Source organism: Vombatus ursinus, unplaced genomic scaffold, assembly GCF_900497805.2.
Source record: "Vombatus ursinus unplaced genomic scaffold, bare-nosed wombat genome assembly UNPS02001419.1, whole genome shotgun sequence".
NCBI classification, from domain to species: Eukaryota; Metazoa; Chordata; class Mammalia; order Diprotodontia; family Vombatidae; genus Vombatus; species Vombatus ursinus.
In genome coordinates, this window is record NW_020941197.1 from 17559445 (window position 1) to 17575566 (window position 16122).

A 16122-nucleotide genomic window follows, 5' to 3' on the forward strand; every position below is an offset into this window, starting at 1 on the left:
CTCTAAAAATGCCCTGAATTGATTTTCATTACCTAACCCAGTTGCCCCAGAGAAAAAAAAGGACCAGAAAGACAATAGAAAGGAGGAAACAGAAGAATCCTAAGACTCATTGACAAATTGCAAAAGAACTAGAAGCACTAGTCTCTCGAGCTGGGGAGAGAGTGAACCCATACGAGAGATTAACTCTAACTTAGTCCAGAATAAGAAAATAAAGACTCAGTCCAGTAGGGCAAATAGAAGACAGTTTTCCCAGCACCTGGATGCAAAGGGCATGGCACATAGGAAACCCTTACTAAATGCTTGTTACTGTCTGGCTAAGTAAATGGCCTAGAGTTATTCTGGTTCTGAGCATGAAAAAGTTACACTAATGCCAGCCCTTCTCTCCAGTGATGCTCAACACCTGGCACCATCTCCTGGAGACAAGGAGCAATAGATCGTTCTTGAAAGGAAGGAAACAGCTGCTTTGGTTCCTCCTCCTATCAGGCATGGTGGGTTCTCCTCTCCATTGTTCTTCCAAGACAGCTGTTCCATCTCCCCAGGAAATTGTGCCAGTTGGATGAGAGAAGAGGCTGACAGTATTATAGCTTGCTCCCACCCAACTCCAGGACATTCCTGGGAGTATTTACTCATTCTATTTGCCTGTTTGAGCATGTGTGTTTAAATGGGTCCCACAGGCTGACCCTACCAAGAGCCTACTGGCGATATTTGAGCAAGTCTCCATTTCCTATTCTTCACTCTCTACCCAAGGGGTAGCCTTCCACTCATTCGACATTTTCCATGGAAGGGCTCCTTCATTCCATTTCTTTCCTTATCTTTCTAGTCCCAATCTGTGTTTGGGCCAACTGAGCCATGCCATACAAATTAACGTATGGTTGCTTAGAGAAAAAGGGAGAGAGGGAAAGAGTAATTCCTCTCAACAAAAGTACCTGTTGCATACAGGTGGGAGGGTTCTTCACTCTTTGTAAGTAGGATCCAGATAGGGTCTTTGATAAAAGGCTAAAGAGTTTAGGTTTCATCTTGTAGGCCCTGTGGAGCCACTGAATGTTTTTGAGCAAAAGAGTGATAAGATGAAAGCAATGTTTTGGGGTTAACTGGCAAGTGTTGTGTATGCAGGGAAAGTCTGAGAGCAGGGGAATGCTTTGAAGCCTATTCTGACAACTTGGCCACAATCAAGCTTCTTTCTGAACTTTAGACCAGAGGTGTCAAATACACAGCACCATCCCTTCGTCCCCCAACACTCCTGAATGCAGCAGAACCAGATTAAAATGTAATTGGCATGTAACAAAATAAATAAAAACACAATAAAACAAAGATCTTGTTAATGTGCAGTTTTTTATAAGTCACTATGCATCCACAGGGATCCTTATGTCTGGTTCAGTGGTGCAAGTGGGTCAGGGTCTACCTAAAGACTTTAAAATGTGCATGTGTGCATGCACATGCACATCCACACACGCACACACACATGTACATATAATGGGGGGAGGGTAGCCAATGAAGTCCCAATCCTTAGAACATGCTCTACATATCTTTTCAGGAAAGGAAAATCTGAGCGTACTCTAAGGACTGGACCATCATTGACCAGCCTTCCCCTCTCCTCCACCATTATATACACATTCAGTATCTAGAAGTTAACTGATACTTGTAACACATAATGGTACCTCTATAAGGTAAAACCTAATTATACTCAAAGACCAGCTGTCAAAGAATCTCCTCACTTCATTATGAAACAGAGAGGGCATTTTAAAATGTTTTAATTACCTATATTCAGCAGAATTTGATAGAGTTTGAAAAACTCACGTTCTTCTATGCTGGTTGCTATTTTTTTTAACCTTTCCAAGCAATCATTACCCAAAAAAAACCACAAGCAATTCCAAAGAGAGAATGAGTGAATGAATAGCAGACCAGGTGGAACCCTCACAGCCTGCAGCTGGAGCACTAAGTCATTCTTTTCACGATTAAGGAAGGCTTGCTTTGCTTCGCATTTCTCCCCCTGACATGCTGCTTTCTCCAAGGCTTTGCTCAGCTTTGCCAGCTCTTCCTTAAGCCCAGACACCTCTTTTTCCACTTTCCCTAGACTTCACAAGAGGCTTGATTTTAAGAAAAAGCTGCATTCAGGGCCAGCTCTTCCCAACCAGTAAGACTCTGATATTCCACTGGATCACAAGAAGTACAGCTCTGATTCCAGAGAAAAGATAAACAGACAATTTGTTAAGAACCTGTTATGTGTGCCAAATACTGTTATGCTCGGAGGATACAAATACAAGCAAGGCAGTCCTGCCCTCAAAGAGCTTGCATTCTAATGGGAGAAGACAACATATGAAGAGGAACTGAAAAGGGGAAGAGAGGTAGATGAAAACTCAGGTGGGAGTTTAGGCAGCATGGTAAGGAAATGGCCTGGAAGTGGTAAGGAGGACTGGTTCCTGGCAAGATAAAGCTAAAACTCACCTATCAGCAATTGAGTCCAAGGCTGAGGAGGAATGGAAAGCAAGTTAAGCCAGGCTCCCAGAGAAAGAATGTATCTTCCAAGTTATCCAGGGTACTTGACAAATACACTTCTTTTTTTTTTTTTGGCTAGGCAATGGGGTTAAGTGACTTGCCCAGAGTCACACAGCTAGTAAGTGTGATGTATCTGAGACTGGATTTGAACTCAGGTTCTTCTGAATCCAGGGCCAGTGCTCTATCCACTGCGCCACCTAGCTGCCCCACGACAAATACACTTCTTTAGTAATAATAGCATCTTACCACCTCATACCCATCAGATTGGCTAAGATGATAGAAAAGGAAAATGACAAATGCTGGAGGGGATGTGGGAAAATAGGTATATTAATGCATTGTGGGTAGAGTTGTGAACTGGTCCAACCATTCTGGAGAACAATTTGGAACTGGGCCCAAAGGGCTATAAAATTGTGTATACCCTTTGAGGGCAGCTAGGTAGCCCTGTGGATAGAATTATAGGCCTAGAGCCAGGAAGATTTATCCTCCTGAGTTCAAATCTGGCCTCAGATACTTACTAGCTGTGTGACCTTCAAGTCACTTAACCTTGTTTGCCTCAGGTTCCTCATCTGTAAAATGAGCTGGAGAAGAAAATGGCAAATCACTTCAGTATCTTTGCTATGAAAATCCTAAATGGGTTCACAAAGAGTTGGACACAACTGAAAAGCATCTCAACAACATATTCTTTGACCCAGCAATGCTGTTATAAGGTCTATACCTCAAAGAGATCAAAGAAAAAGGAAAGGACTCATATGTAAAAAAGTATTTATAGCAGCCCTTTTTGTGGTAGCAAAGAATTTGAAACTGAGAGGATGACTATCAGTTGGAGAATGGCTGAACAAGTTGTGGTTTATGATTGTGATGGAATACTATTTGCTATAAGAAATGATGAGCTGGGTAGTTTCGGAAAATCCTAGAAAGACTTATGTGAAATGATGCAAAGTGAAGTGAGCAGAACCAGGAGAATAATGTACAATAACGGTAATTTTGTAACAATAATCAGCTGTGAAAGACTTAGCTACACTGATCAATAAAATGATCCAACTCAACTCCAAATACCTCATAATTTAAAATGCTATCCACCTCCAGAGAGAGAACAAAGGACTCCAAGCTCAGATTTAAGCATATTTTTTCACCTGTATTATTTTAGCTTTTTTTTTCTTTGGGACATGGCTAATGTGTAAATATATTTTGCATGACTTCACATGAATGAATAAGTTATTGTATTTCTTACCATCTCAAAGGGTGGGAGAGGGGTAGGGAGAGGGAGAGAATTTGGAACTGAAAATATTTTTTAAAAGTAATAATACCTCTTTGTATTTGCATAATGTTAAATAATTTTCTAAGTACTTGCACACTATCTCAATTGGTCTTTATAATAATCCAATGAGGTATACAGGGTAGGTAGTGCTATCCCCATTTTACAGATGAAGAAATTAAGATAATGAGACATGTAACTAACCCACAGTCACGTAGAAAGTTAATAAAAGATCTAAAACTCGAATCTTCTGACTATGAGACTAGTGTCATTTATTCTTCATTTCACTGGACAAGGAATGAAACAAGATTGTATTAATTCTGGTATACATCATCTGTCTATAAAGTGTGGTACCTCTGTTTCAGAATCTTCTGGAATTTGGCCCACATCACTTTGCCTCATATTGAGGCTCGGATTAGTATAAAGATTTTAGCTAGTCTCTCAGCCTTCATTTTTTCCAGGTGATCCAAGAGGCCAGCTGTAAAACACCTTAGAGAAAAAGCAGATGGGTGTTATGATTACTCAGAGAGTAGTTGGTCTGTCCCTTCCTATCATAACCTGTCTGTGGTGACAGAACTTTGTATTTCTGTTGTAAAATTGCTTCAAGTTGTTTTTAAACATTTTTAGATAGAAGTGATGTATTTTTTGTAAATTTGAGTTCATAACCCCAAGAAAGCAGGGTTGTATGTGTGTGTGTGTTTTTTAAGAAAGTTAAATCCTATATTGTGGTTATTGCTAAGTAATCATTTAGTGCAAATTGGGAATAATGCAAGCTCTACCTCCAAAGAGTAATGGTTAGCAGGTACAACTCACTCCCTTCTTTCAGGGGGAAAAAAAAGATAACCTCAGGAATTCAGTGAGGAAATGCAGCAATGTACCATATCCTTATTTCTTTATTCCTATAAACTGTGGCAAGAAAAATGTGCAGAAGGAGCAGAAGCGTATCCAAAATAACTGCTGGCAAGAACTTCTAGAACAAAATATAGGTTAATCAAAAGGCAGGTATTAGTTTGCCTTTATTAAATACAGTTAGTTGTCTCTTTTCCTAGATTGATGAACAAAAGCAAACACTTTGTTATTCAGCACTGATGAGTATCAATAAATCATTGTAGTGCTGAAGTTATAAATCTATCTCCCTTCCCAAATCCCCTCCCCACAAAAAGGAGACTTTCGATGTGAAGCAGAGAAATTTATAATGCTTTGGAGAAAATGCTGTTCCCAAGCTAGGGGAAAATTAGGGTTAATTAAAGTAATAATTGATAACAATTAAGGCTTAGGGAGATAGATGCCTAATTGTACTTAGAAGATTGTCTTACTCCAACAGTGATTAACAATGATGGTTCTCCTTAGTTGTCTCAATAAAGCTGTCTTGACCACAAAGTCATATAACCTGGACACCACCATCATTTGATAGAAGCTATTCAAAGATGCCCGCCAAGAACCTGAGAGTAAATAAGTGCCTGTTTGAGGGCTGGCCTGAACCCAAGCTTATCAAGTGAAAGCAAACACTGAATACTCTAACAATTCATTATTAATAACAATAAGGATGGGGACCAGATTCATGATCTCATTGATATAGAAAACTTCTATGATAATTTCTTGAAGTATGATGTCCAGTTCCTTTTTTGATCATGGCTTTCAGGTAGTCCAATAATTCTTATATTATCTCTCCTGGATCTATTTTCCAAGTCAGTTGTTTTTCCAATGAGATATTTTACATCTTCTATTTTTTTCATTCTTTTGAATTTATTTGATGTATTCTTGATGTCTCATGGAGTCATTAGCTTCTACTTACCCAATTCTAATTTTTAAGGAGTTATTTCCTTCAGTTAGATTTTTTACCTCCTTTTGCATTTGGCCAATTGTACTTTTTAAGGAGTTATTTTCTTTGGTAAATTTTTATATATATTTTTCCATTTTTTTATCCTTCCTTTATCAAGCTGTTGACTCTTTTTTCATGATTCCCTTGCATCACTCTCTTTTCTTTTTTTAACTTATTTTTGATTTATGGAATAAAACAAGCATTTCCATAACACAATACAATAAAAAAGATGATTGTACATGAAACTGCAAATCTACTATGCACAACTTGCTATTCCTTTCAAATATACAATGAAATTCTCACGTAAATTTCTTTTTTTCTCCCCTCTCCCCTCCCCCCAACCCTAGAGATGGCTACCATTAGACACAAATAGGCATACACACATACACACATACGTGTAAAATTATTCTATACATACTTCTATTTATCATTTCTTTCTCTGGCTGCAGATAGCACCTTTCTTTACATGTCCTTTATAGTTAATTTGGGTATTTAAAATACACGAAATAACTTATTTGCTCAAAGTCATTCTTAAAACAATAAGAACTCATTTCTTTTCTCAATTTTTCTTCTATCTCTCTTATTTGGTTTTTACAATCCTTTTTGAGCTCTTCTAGGAGTTCTTTTTGGGCCTGAAACTAATTCGCATTTTTCTTTCAGGCTTTGAATGTAGGCATTTTGACATTGTTGTCCTCTTCTGAGTTTGCGTCTTGATTTTCCCCGTCACCATAATAACTTTCTATGGTCAGGTTCTTTTTTTTGCTTTGTTTTGTTTTACTTATCTTTTTCAGACTATTTTGCTACTTTTAAAGTTAAGCTCTGCTACTGGGGTGGAAGGGGAAACTGTCCCAAGCTTCTCGTGCCTGAGGCTACAAGCCCTGGCTGCTTTCCTGGTGTTGCACAGTGACCATGGGAAATCTGGCCTCTTGCCTAGTGCTGTGCTAAAGGTTGTGTGGGATCTGACTGCTCACCTGGTGTTGCACTGAGGCCCTTAGGGCAGGAGTGGGCGGGTTCCATACTAGGGCCTAGGGATAGAATATGGCTGCTCACCTGGTGCTGTGCTGGGGCCATTGGGGGCGGGGGGAGAGGGCTGGTCGCTTATTAGCCCTACACTGAGCAGGGGTGGGGGTGTGTGGCTAGTGCTTCACTGGAACCCATGGCGGGGGAGGGGGGCATGGCTGATGCTGCACCAGGCTGCAAGGGAGGGCTGGCCACTTGCCCATTGCTGCCCTGGGGTTGTGGGCCCTCGGTCACCAACCTGTGCTGGGGCTCAGGGCCTCCCCCAGGCTTGCTGAGGTAGGGCCTGATTCTGGCTCACCAGCCGTGGACTGCACTCCCCTTTTACCCACGTAAGACAGACCTTTCCTGCTGACCTTCCAAGTTATCTTAGGCTAGAAAATTGTTTCACCCCATTTTTTGTTGCTTCTGCCATTCTAGAATTCATTTTGAGGTGCTATCTTATAGTTGTTTGGAGGTGAATATGGGAGAACTGAAGCAATTTCCTGCTTACTCGACCATCTTTGCTCCCAGAAGTGATATAGGAAACTTCTAGATTAGGAAATTCCCTCTACTAATTCATATCACCAACTGCTCTGCAATTTATAGTCTTGAAAAAGTGCCTAGAGCACTTAGAGAATAAGTGAACTGCCCATGGTCACACAGACAGTCTGTGTCAGTGGCAGAAGTTGAACTCAGGTGTTCTTGGCTCTGAGTCTGGGTCACTATCCACTACACCATCCTGCATTCCAAAATGAGAGATGCAAAAAGGTGCAAAATGTCATTTTCCCAACTTTCATTTTGGAAGGATATAGTGCTAAAATATATTATTAATTGACTTCTTTTAATAGCTTTACCTCTGAGGTAAGCCCAGAGGCAAATAGGGTTGTAACCTGTGACACAGAGCAAGCTTCAGGTTTATTTGGATAAGGTTCAACTGGGGAAACTTCTTTCTGCAGGATTTTTTTTTTGCTGTGCCCCACCTAGAACTTCCCTTGAGAACATCAGGATCTAGCTTGTGCCTAGATGGGGCCCTGTACTCCCATGCAAGTGTCCGGACCAACAAGATATTTAATTTAACCTGAACAACAACATAAAGGATTGAGCCCAGAAACAGCCAAGACAACTTTTCTTCCCTCTCTGATGGGTCTTCACCTCTCATAGGGATCTATATAGTCCTCCAGACTTACCTACACTAGATGAGGCCCAGACAGGGGAAAGAACTTGGGGTTGCTAGAAATTAAGGGACCCATACTTTTGGTATGTCCTATATCTCAGATACATATACAGACATACGTGTGTATTTGTAAGTATATGTATATATATGAATATATATATAGTTATATATGTATATATAAATACATGTATAATATATAGTGTATTATATATGCATATATAACATATATTGTATATACACTTAGAGAGAGAAAAGAAGAGAGGAGAGAGAGCAGAGACAGAGAAAGAGAGGAGAAAAGGGAGGAGAGAAACAGAGAGGCAGGGAGAGAAAGAGACAAAGAGGGAAGGAGGGAAAGAGACAGACAGAGAGGGGACAGACAGCAACACAAAGGCAGAAAGAGACAGAGAACAAGATCCCCCTACCCTGGGTGGGATGGGGAAAGTAGCTGAACTATTCAGAAGTTCTCTATTCAGTACATATAAATCGCTCCATTAGTGAAGGGCAAGGACTAAGTTTGTTCTTCCACATTTTGGCTCTGTCTCTCCTTGTTGCACAGTTCTGACTCAGTTGATGCAGTTGGCCCAGAAACTCCTCTGCTTGGTCCAGAATTTCCTCCACTAGGTCTAAGAAGCTTGGTTCAGGAACCCTTTGCTGGCCCAAGAAATCCTAGATCCCTCTGCTACTGATGTTCTATTATTCCCGGCTCCAGGTCTTATACTTCCCAAGTTAGACAGACCTTTCCTGCTGACCTTCCAAGTTATCTTGGGTTAGCTCCATTTGGCTCAGGAACTCCCCTCCGGTCCCTCCACCTTTGGTTCCATCTACTATCATCCTGGAGCACATGGTTCTCTGGGGATAGCACATGGATATGAAGATATACAGGTCACCCTTCTAGAGAAGTGAGTCCTTGTCTCTACGCCTCCTCTCTTCTCTCTTCCTCTAAGACAGGGTTTTTCTCTGTTTCTGTGTGTGTCCCTATATCTCTGCTTGCCAGACCGAGTATAAAGATGTAACAATGAAGATGAACAGGATTATGAACCGGACATGGACTAATCAACCCTTCTTAATGAGGCATCACCCCATGGGAAGAACCCAGGGCCAGGTAAGAATACACCTACCCAAGAGCGAATCTCATCGAGAAAATGTAATCCTTGGCTAAGGAGATATCCAATGCCAGAGCACAGTCCTCGTCAGTGAAAGCAACAAGAGCCCAGGGGAAAAAAACTTGGGTATACTTACTACTTCTGAAAATAATAAAAATACCTTGCGTTTATCTAGTGTTTTAAAGTTTACAAGGCACTTCATATGTGTTATCTCATTTGACCCCCCACAAGAATACTATTTCATCCCTATTTTAAAGATGAGAAAGGGAGAGGTAGAATGGGGTAAATGATCTCCCATAAAACACAAGAAAAGGCTTTTACAATGGAGGGGAGGTGGGGGAAGGTGAGAGGGAATGAGTGAATCTTACTCTCATAGGATTTGGTTTAAGGAGGGAATAACATACACAATTGGGTATGGACGTCTATCTTACCCCACAGGAAAACAGGGGGGAAGGGGATAAGAGAAGGGAGGGTGGTAGAGGGGAGGGCAGATTAGGGGGGACAGGGCAAGAGTTCACATGGTGGTCAGAAGAAGCGATACAAGGACACTCTCAAGGTCTCTCTTAAGAACTCTGGAATTGATCGTGAGACACAGGAGAGGCTGGCAAAGGACCGTTCAGCATGGCGTGCCCACATCAGAGAAGGCGCTGCGCTCTATGAGCAAAGCAGAATTGAAGTAGCTCAAAAGAAACACGAGACGCGCAGATTTAGAGAACCTGCCCCAAATGTTCACATGGGCTATTTGTGCCTGACCTGTGGTAGAGTAATCCAAGCTTATGTTGGTCTGATCGGTCGCAATCGGACACACTGAAACTCTACTCTAGCGTAGTGATGTCATTGTGGTCTTCTTCAAGAATGAAAGACAAAAACCAACCATAAACTTACGTAGGTACATGCTGTGTCTCCCAAAAGCATGTGAACTCCTTGCAATAGAGCTTGTTGCATTCTAGCATTTGTTTCCCCAGAACCCAGCACAGGACCTCGTAGACAGTGAGAACTTAATAAATCTTTGTTGATGGATTTATTGATTTCAGAGGAGATGCATATCATCTAGTAAACTGGAAGAGCTATTTCCTAAGAGATTCCTTGAATAAGTCTAACTTATTCCTTGAATAAGTCTAACTTGCTTGCTAACACAAGCAAGTGGTCTGCTTCCAGAATGGTGTTTACTCACCTTGAAATGAGACCTGATCTGTAACCGCCTGATCTCAGACCCTTGAGTTCATTCAGTACTGTGTCTATTGGCAAAAAAGCTGCAAAAAGGCAATGACAATCATGACTGAGGTTTTAAAAGCATTGACTTGGCTTTCTCAAACTGCTTTGTATTATTCACATTCAGAAGAGTACTGTTGGTGGTGGTTTGGGCTGTGGGGGTTGGAAGACTGCCTAACAGTTGTGCTTTCATAGGTATTTTAAGAACCACATTCATTCCACCCACTCTTCTACGAAAACATTCTCTGTAGCTTTCTGGTTACCTTAGTGATTCCAAAATGGGTCTGGGCAAAGGGAAGGCAAGGAGGCAGGGAGCTCTTCGGCTACTTTCTTGACTTTCCTATTGGAATGGCACTTGGATTCAGATTGCAATATCTTAATAAACAGAGTAAATTATTAGGCAAGGTCGAAAGGGACAGAATAAACCAGGAGATGGACAAGTAAAGATGAAAAAGAAGCCTTTTCCTTCCATAATTCTAATTTCCATGAAGTTCATTATAACCAATTTTCATACAACTCTTAGAATTACAATGAAGATAATGATAATAATTATTCATATTTTATGTACTTCACATATTTCAGGGTGCTTTCACATATACTATCTCATCTAATCAATGCCTTTTTAAACCTTAGCATGCTGTATTAACATGAGTTACTTTTATTATTAGGGTAGGCACTCAATATATCTAAATCTGAATATTTACGGAAAGAATAAATTAATTGAATCCTCACCGTGACTGTAGTAAGACAGGTATTCTATCCCCCTTTTACAAAGAGGGAAACTGAGAGCCAGAGAAATTAAGGGACTTGTGTTAGAGCCAGCTTGTTCTAGTTCAAGAGAGCCAATTGTTAAATTTTCAAAATGAGCATTTATTTACATCTGGAAATGTAAATGCTACAAATCAAGGTCTGATTTTTTTTAATCTTCTAGACTTATGAAGACAATAGAGAAAATGTTAATGACAATAAGCTTAAAAGTTTGTTGTGGGTTTGAAAAGTCAGTTGTTAAATATTTACCAACATACCTCTACTTAAGGCTAACAGTGAATTAGTGAGTCAAGATTAGAAACTCAGTATCTTGACTCCTAGTCCAGTGCTCTTTTCACTATATTTTGCTGGGTTTCCAAGGTTTCTTTTTTATTATTGAATCCTAAAATGATACCCTCAGTGACATAAATTTAAATACTCAGCCCTCAAGTAAAAGAGTTTTTCTAGGCCCTGTTGTCAAAAATTTCCCTTCTATGCATGCAGGGGCCCTCATCCTTTCAAGGTCCCTTGAACACTGCAAGACACACCACACAATGTTACATGAAATCTCACATTCAACTCCTCCTCTGCACTGCATCCATTTTTATATCCAAAAGCTCACTGTCCTTTAATAGCGATTTAAAGATAATGCAGATGTCACAGGGTCTTTCTGTTCTCCTTAGCTCTTCCTAGTTCAGTGACTAATAATATCTGACATAGCCTCTAATCACAAGAGACCAATATGAGATTGCTACATCTTCCCAAAGCTGAGTCTTTCAGAGCTGAACCAGAGCACGAGTCCATTCCCACAGAGCCAGAGCATGCACGCTTGCACCCTAGGAGGCACCCCAATCCAACAGGTCCTGGGTTCTCCCTCTTAACACTGATAGATGAGGCTTTGGGAGAGGCATTCAGTAAGGATGATGATGATGATAGAGATAATAAATTTCAAAATCACCCAAAGGGCCCTGTGCTCCCATGGGCAATGAGACACTGATGTAGGACAAGCTTCTTAGCCTGAACAAAACCACAAATGACAGAGACTATTAATCCGTCAAAACAACTTTCCTTTTCTCACCACCAAAATTAAGTGATTCATTGGATGAAGGATACTAGACATAAAAAATGGATTCCCAGCACATTGTCCAAATGAAGAAAAGTGAAAGAAACCATCCTATATTCCCCAGATCCTGGGCCCATGGGTTTACTTTTGCGTGGATTCAACATACAATTAACCCTTCCACATCATGACTTTCCTAGTCCCAGTTTGGTTATATCATTAAACGGGAATTTTTGAGGAGTTTTGTAGAAGCCACAGACGACACATGAAGGCCAGCAGATGACACAGAAAAAGTTTAGAAACTTAGAAATGCACAAAATATATGTGTTGAATTGCATGATATCAACATATTTTATCATTTAATACCATAATAATTCAGATTTCATCTTTGGTACAAAGGGAGGGCCAAAAATTTTATGTGGGTTTTCTAGATCATGAAGGTGCTGTGCCCCTAATCCCTGTGATATAGAAGGGATAACTGTATTACAATCTGTTTGGAAAATCCTGACAGCAGATCTGAATCTATCTTGATATACCACCACAGTGAAACTGCTGTGGTACCAGATAAGGATCCATTACACCTGAAAGAAGAGGACAAATTGGGTTGATCTCTGAAATAAATATTAGACTGGAAAAAACGTATGGAATCAAAGAGCCAGAATAAAGTGCTGAAATCAAAAAATGAGAGTTTGTGGTTGATATTTCTCCTTCACATAAGAAAGGACCTCATGCTTCTCCTCACCTGAAAGTCCCTACCACAGCTAACTAAAGTGCTCTGGCAGGAAACCACATAGGTGGCCTGACTTCAGATGTTATCAAAAGCCAAGCAACATCATCCCCAAATTATGTTTTCAACATATTTACTGATGCTTTGAATTTCCTCGTACCTGGCATTAAAGTCTTCCGCTCCATAATTACATATAAGAAACAGAATGTCAATGTTCCTAGGAGTGTTAGGATATTGATCTCTACTCATGCTAAAGTATCAATGAGTGACAGCAGTCTTTCCTAAGAGCAGCTGTTGCTAGGAAGATGGACGATAGAACATAGTAGTATTGGTAGCTTGATCTAGATGAGAGAAAGACTAGGTTGCTCAGAAAAAAGTGAGAATTTACCTACTTCTCAATGTTACCAAGAGGTTAACTTGTGAGTACCAACCCAACTCACCCACCTTTGTCAACTGTGGGACCATCTTCTTAGGCTTCAATGTCTTCACCTATAAAATGAGGGATTTAACTAGAAATTCTCTAAGGCCCTGTCAAGCTTTACATTCTACAGTGGAAAGAGTGTGGGATATAAGTATCTGGGATTGAATGCACCCCTTAGTATTTCCTTCTTGTGTGCTCCTGGACAAGTCACCCTCCCTGGGCCTCAGTTTTCTCCTCCCTAAAATGAGGGCATTAAACTCGGGCCTCTACAATATCTAAGTCTACAATCCTGTAATGATGCTTCATGGCAGGTAGATGGCACAGCAGACAGAGCACTGGGCCTGGTCTGAGGAAGACTCATCAGCTTGGGTTCAAATCCAGCCTCAGACACTTACTAGTTGCAAGACCCTCGGCAAGCCACTTCACCTTGTTTGCCTCAGTTTCCTCATCTATAAAATGAGCTGGAGAGGGAAATGGCCAACCGCTCCAGTATCTCTGCCAAGAAAACCCCACAAGGGGTCATGAAGAATCTGAAATGACTGAGCAACAGCAATAAAATAACGTTGCTCCAGATCAAGCATTCCTCTCTCACCTCTTCCATCAAGGGAAGACCATTTTACCTGTCGGATACTCCCTGGGACTGCGGTCAAAAAAGTCACTCAGCATCACTGCTTTGCCATATCTTGGTCTCCCCTCCGTCCTCTGTAAGCTTCACAGGCACAAACGTATGCCTGCAGCACAAAAAGTGGAAAACACGTGGCCTCCTCCTGCCTGTGCTCAGGGGCCAAAACATCCTCTGTTAAGCCTTGTGCTAATAACTCATTCTCCTCTCCCACCCCCATCCTTACCAGAAACTGAGAGGCAGAGAGGCAAGGAAAGGACAAAAGTGGGGTCACTCCCCACTATTTACCTGCATTCCAAGCATGAAACTCATGTTCCTTCTTCTTAAGAAAGTATGGAACATCTTTCTGATTAGGTTGTGAGTTTTTCTTATGACTAAGAAAAGAAATCACCAAGGAAATCAGAGCCAACTCAATGGGGAGGCAACTCTAATAGGTAACAGAATTGCTTGGAAATAGATACAACTAATTAGATTCCTTGCTAGATGGAAGCAATACTCCTGAATGTATTCAGAAGCCCAGCTGATAAGACACAATGAGACAAAAAGCGTACATCAGAGAGTGAACTTGAAGCGTTTGTCTTGCAGAAACTCAAACCGCAGCACCATTGTTTTGCTTCGCACTTTCCCAAAATAGACTGAAGACTGTCAAGTTTAGGGTCTTAATTACAGGAGGTTAATAAACATGCAGGATGCTAGAAAGCCTGTAGGAATCAGAATCAGTAGCATCTGGCTACATATTCCAAAGGTGATGAGCACATCACAGACACAGGTGCTGATGATGACATTCCCCTGAGGTCTGCAGCACAGATTCCTTCAAATGCCCTCATAGCTCTGGGGCCCTTTGCTACTTCCTGAATTTGGGATGCTGCTGGGGGTCTTCATACCCCAAACCTCTGGTTCAAACCTCCTAATCTTCTTGCAGAAAAAATACCATTTGACACATGAAATCATCTATAAAAGGCATCTACTGAAAACAAGGCAGCAAGGGAAATCAATGACATTTCTTTAAGCAGTCACTTTTTGGCTCCCATACTACATGCCTGCCCCTACCAAACACCTTCCAAGAGCATTGGTTTCACTCCTCAATTACTCCCTCCTTGGATCTCAGCCCAAGAAGAGCAAAACACAGCCAGTCCGGACTTACGGCATGGGTGTGACGGGTCAGCAGCAGTGGCAGCAGCCTCTGTCAAAGCAGCAAACCTTAAGAGCACTGGCTTGTTGCTATGGTGGCCAGGCAAACCTTTTTTTTTTAAATTGAAACAACAATTAGAGAGTCATTGTCACCTATGCAATCATGCTAGGTCCAGCACAATCTAGGCACCACCGTTCCTTCTCTCTCTTTTGTTTCCTGCATCTCTCACTCCTGAAGATACCCTGCCCCCAATACTTTTCCAACCTCTCCTTGTAGGTTTCTCATGCAATGAATTCAGAAATGGGAGAATGGGGAAGAGAATTCCATGAAATTTCATGCCTATATATGTCCCTCTTAAAAGTAGATAATTTGAGACTAAAGCTTCATGGGTAATTGTTTTTTTAAAAGATGGCCTTCTGTAGGTTTAAACCCCATAACAGTCTGATACAGGAGTGAGGAACTTGCATGTGGCCCTCTAGGTCCTCAAGTGTAGCCCTTTGACTGAATCCAAACTTCACAGGACAAATTACTCCCCCCTCCCTCCCCGGTCTGATAGATACAAAAAGAACAAAGAAATTCATGTCGATTTTCAACATTAAATGCCTGATGATAATAACTCATATTTATAAATAACTCTGAAATTAATGAAGTACTGTAACTATTTCTTTTGATTTGCATGGTAATACTGAGGGAGTAATGATAGGCAGTCATCAGATTTAGAAATGAAAGGGTCCAACCACCTTAGACAATGAGCTCCTTGAGATCAGGTACTGTCTTTACCTTTCTTGCTGTCCCTAACAACTAGCACAATGACTGGGACGTAACAGGTGATTACTAAGTGCTAGTTGACTGACTGACTGACTGACTGAGCCCCTCATTTTACACATTGAGAAACAAGCTCAAAGATATGAAACGGCTTGCTCAAAGTCACATCATCAGCAAGTGATATAGTCTGTATATGAGGAAGTCAGACTCAGTAACCTGAAAAATCCCTTCCACCTTTGATCTATGACACTAGGATTCTATGGCCTAGGTCTTCTGGCTCAAAGAATTCTTCCTACTGTAGATTTCCTCTCTAACTTAATGCCAGCCTCCTGGTTGTCCCATGAGTGAGATCCTTCATCTCTTGGCTCTGGGCATTTCTCTGACTGTCCCCCAATGTCTGGAATGTTCTCCCTCCTCAGCTCTGCCTCCTGGCTTCTCTGTCTTCCTTTAAGTCCCACTTAAAATCTCATCTTCTACTGGAAGCCTTTCCCAATCCCTTTGAACTCTAGTGCCTTTCCTCTTTTAAATCATTTCCTATTTATATTGTATATAACTTGTTTGTGCATATTTGTTTACGTGTTGTCTCC

General features: G+C 41.0%; 1 protein-coding gene across 1 annotated transcript in view; it reads right to left on the reverse strand.

The window, feature by feature from the left end:
- MYH15 (myosin heavy chain 15) overlaps positions 1–16122 on the reverse strand; it is a 157808-nt gene that overhangs the window by 90353 nt on the left and 51333 nt on the right. Inside the window, 6 exon segments of the mRNA XM_027866702.1 lie at positions 1919–2062; positions 2064–2175; positions 4106–4240; positions 6685–6882; positions 10024–10102; positions 13637–13718. Coding sequence (XP_027722503.1) covers positions 1919–2062; positions 2064–2175; positions 4106–4240; positions 6685–6882; positions 10024–10102; positions 13637–13718 — 750 coding nt within the window.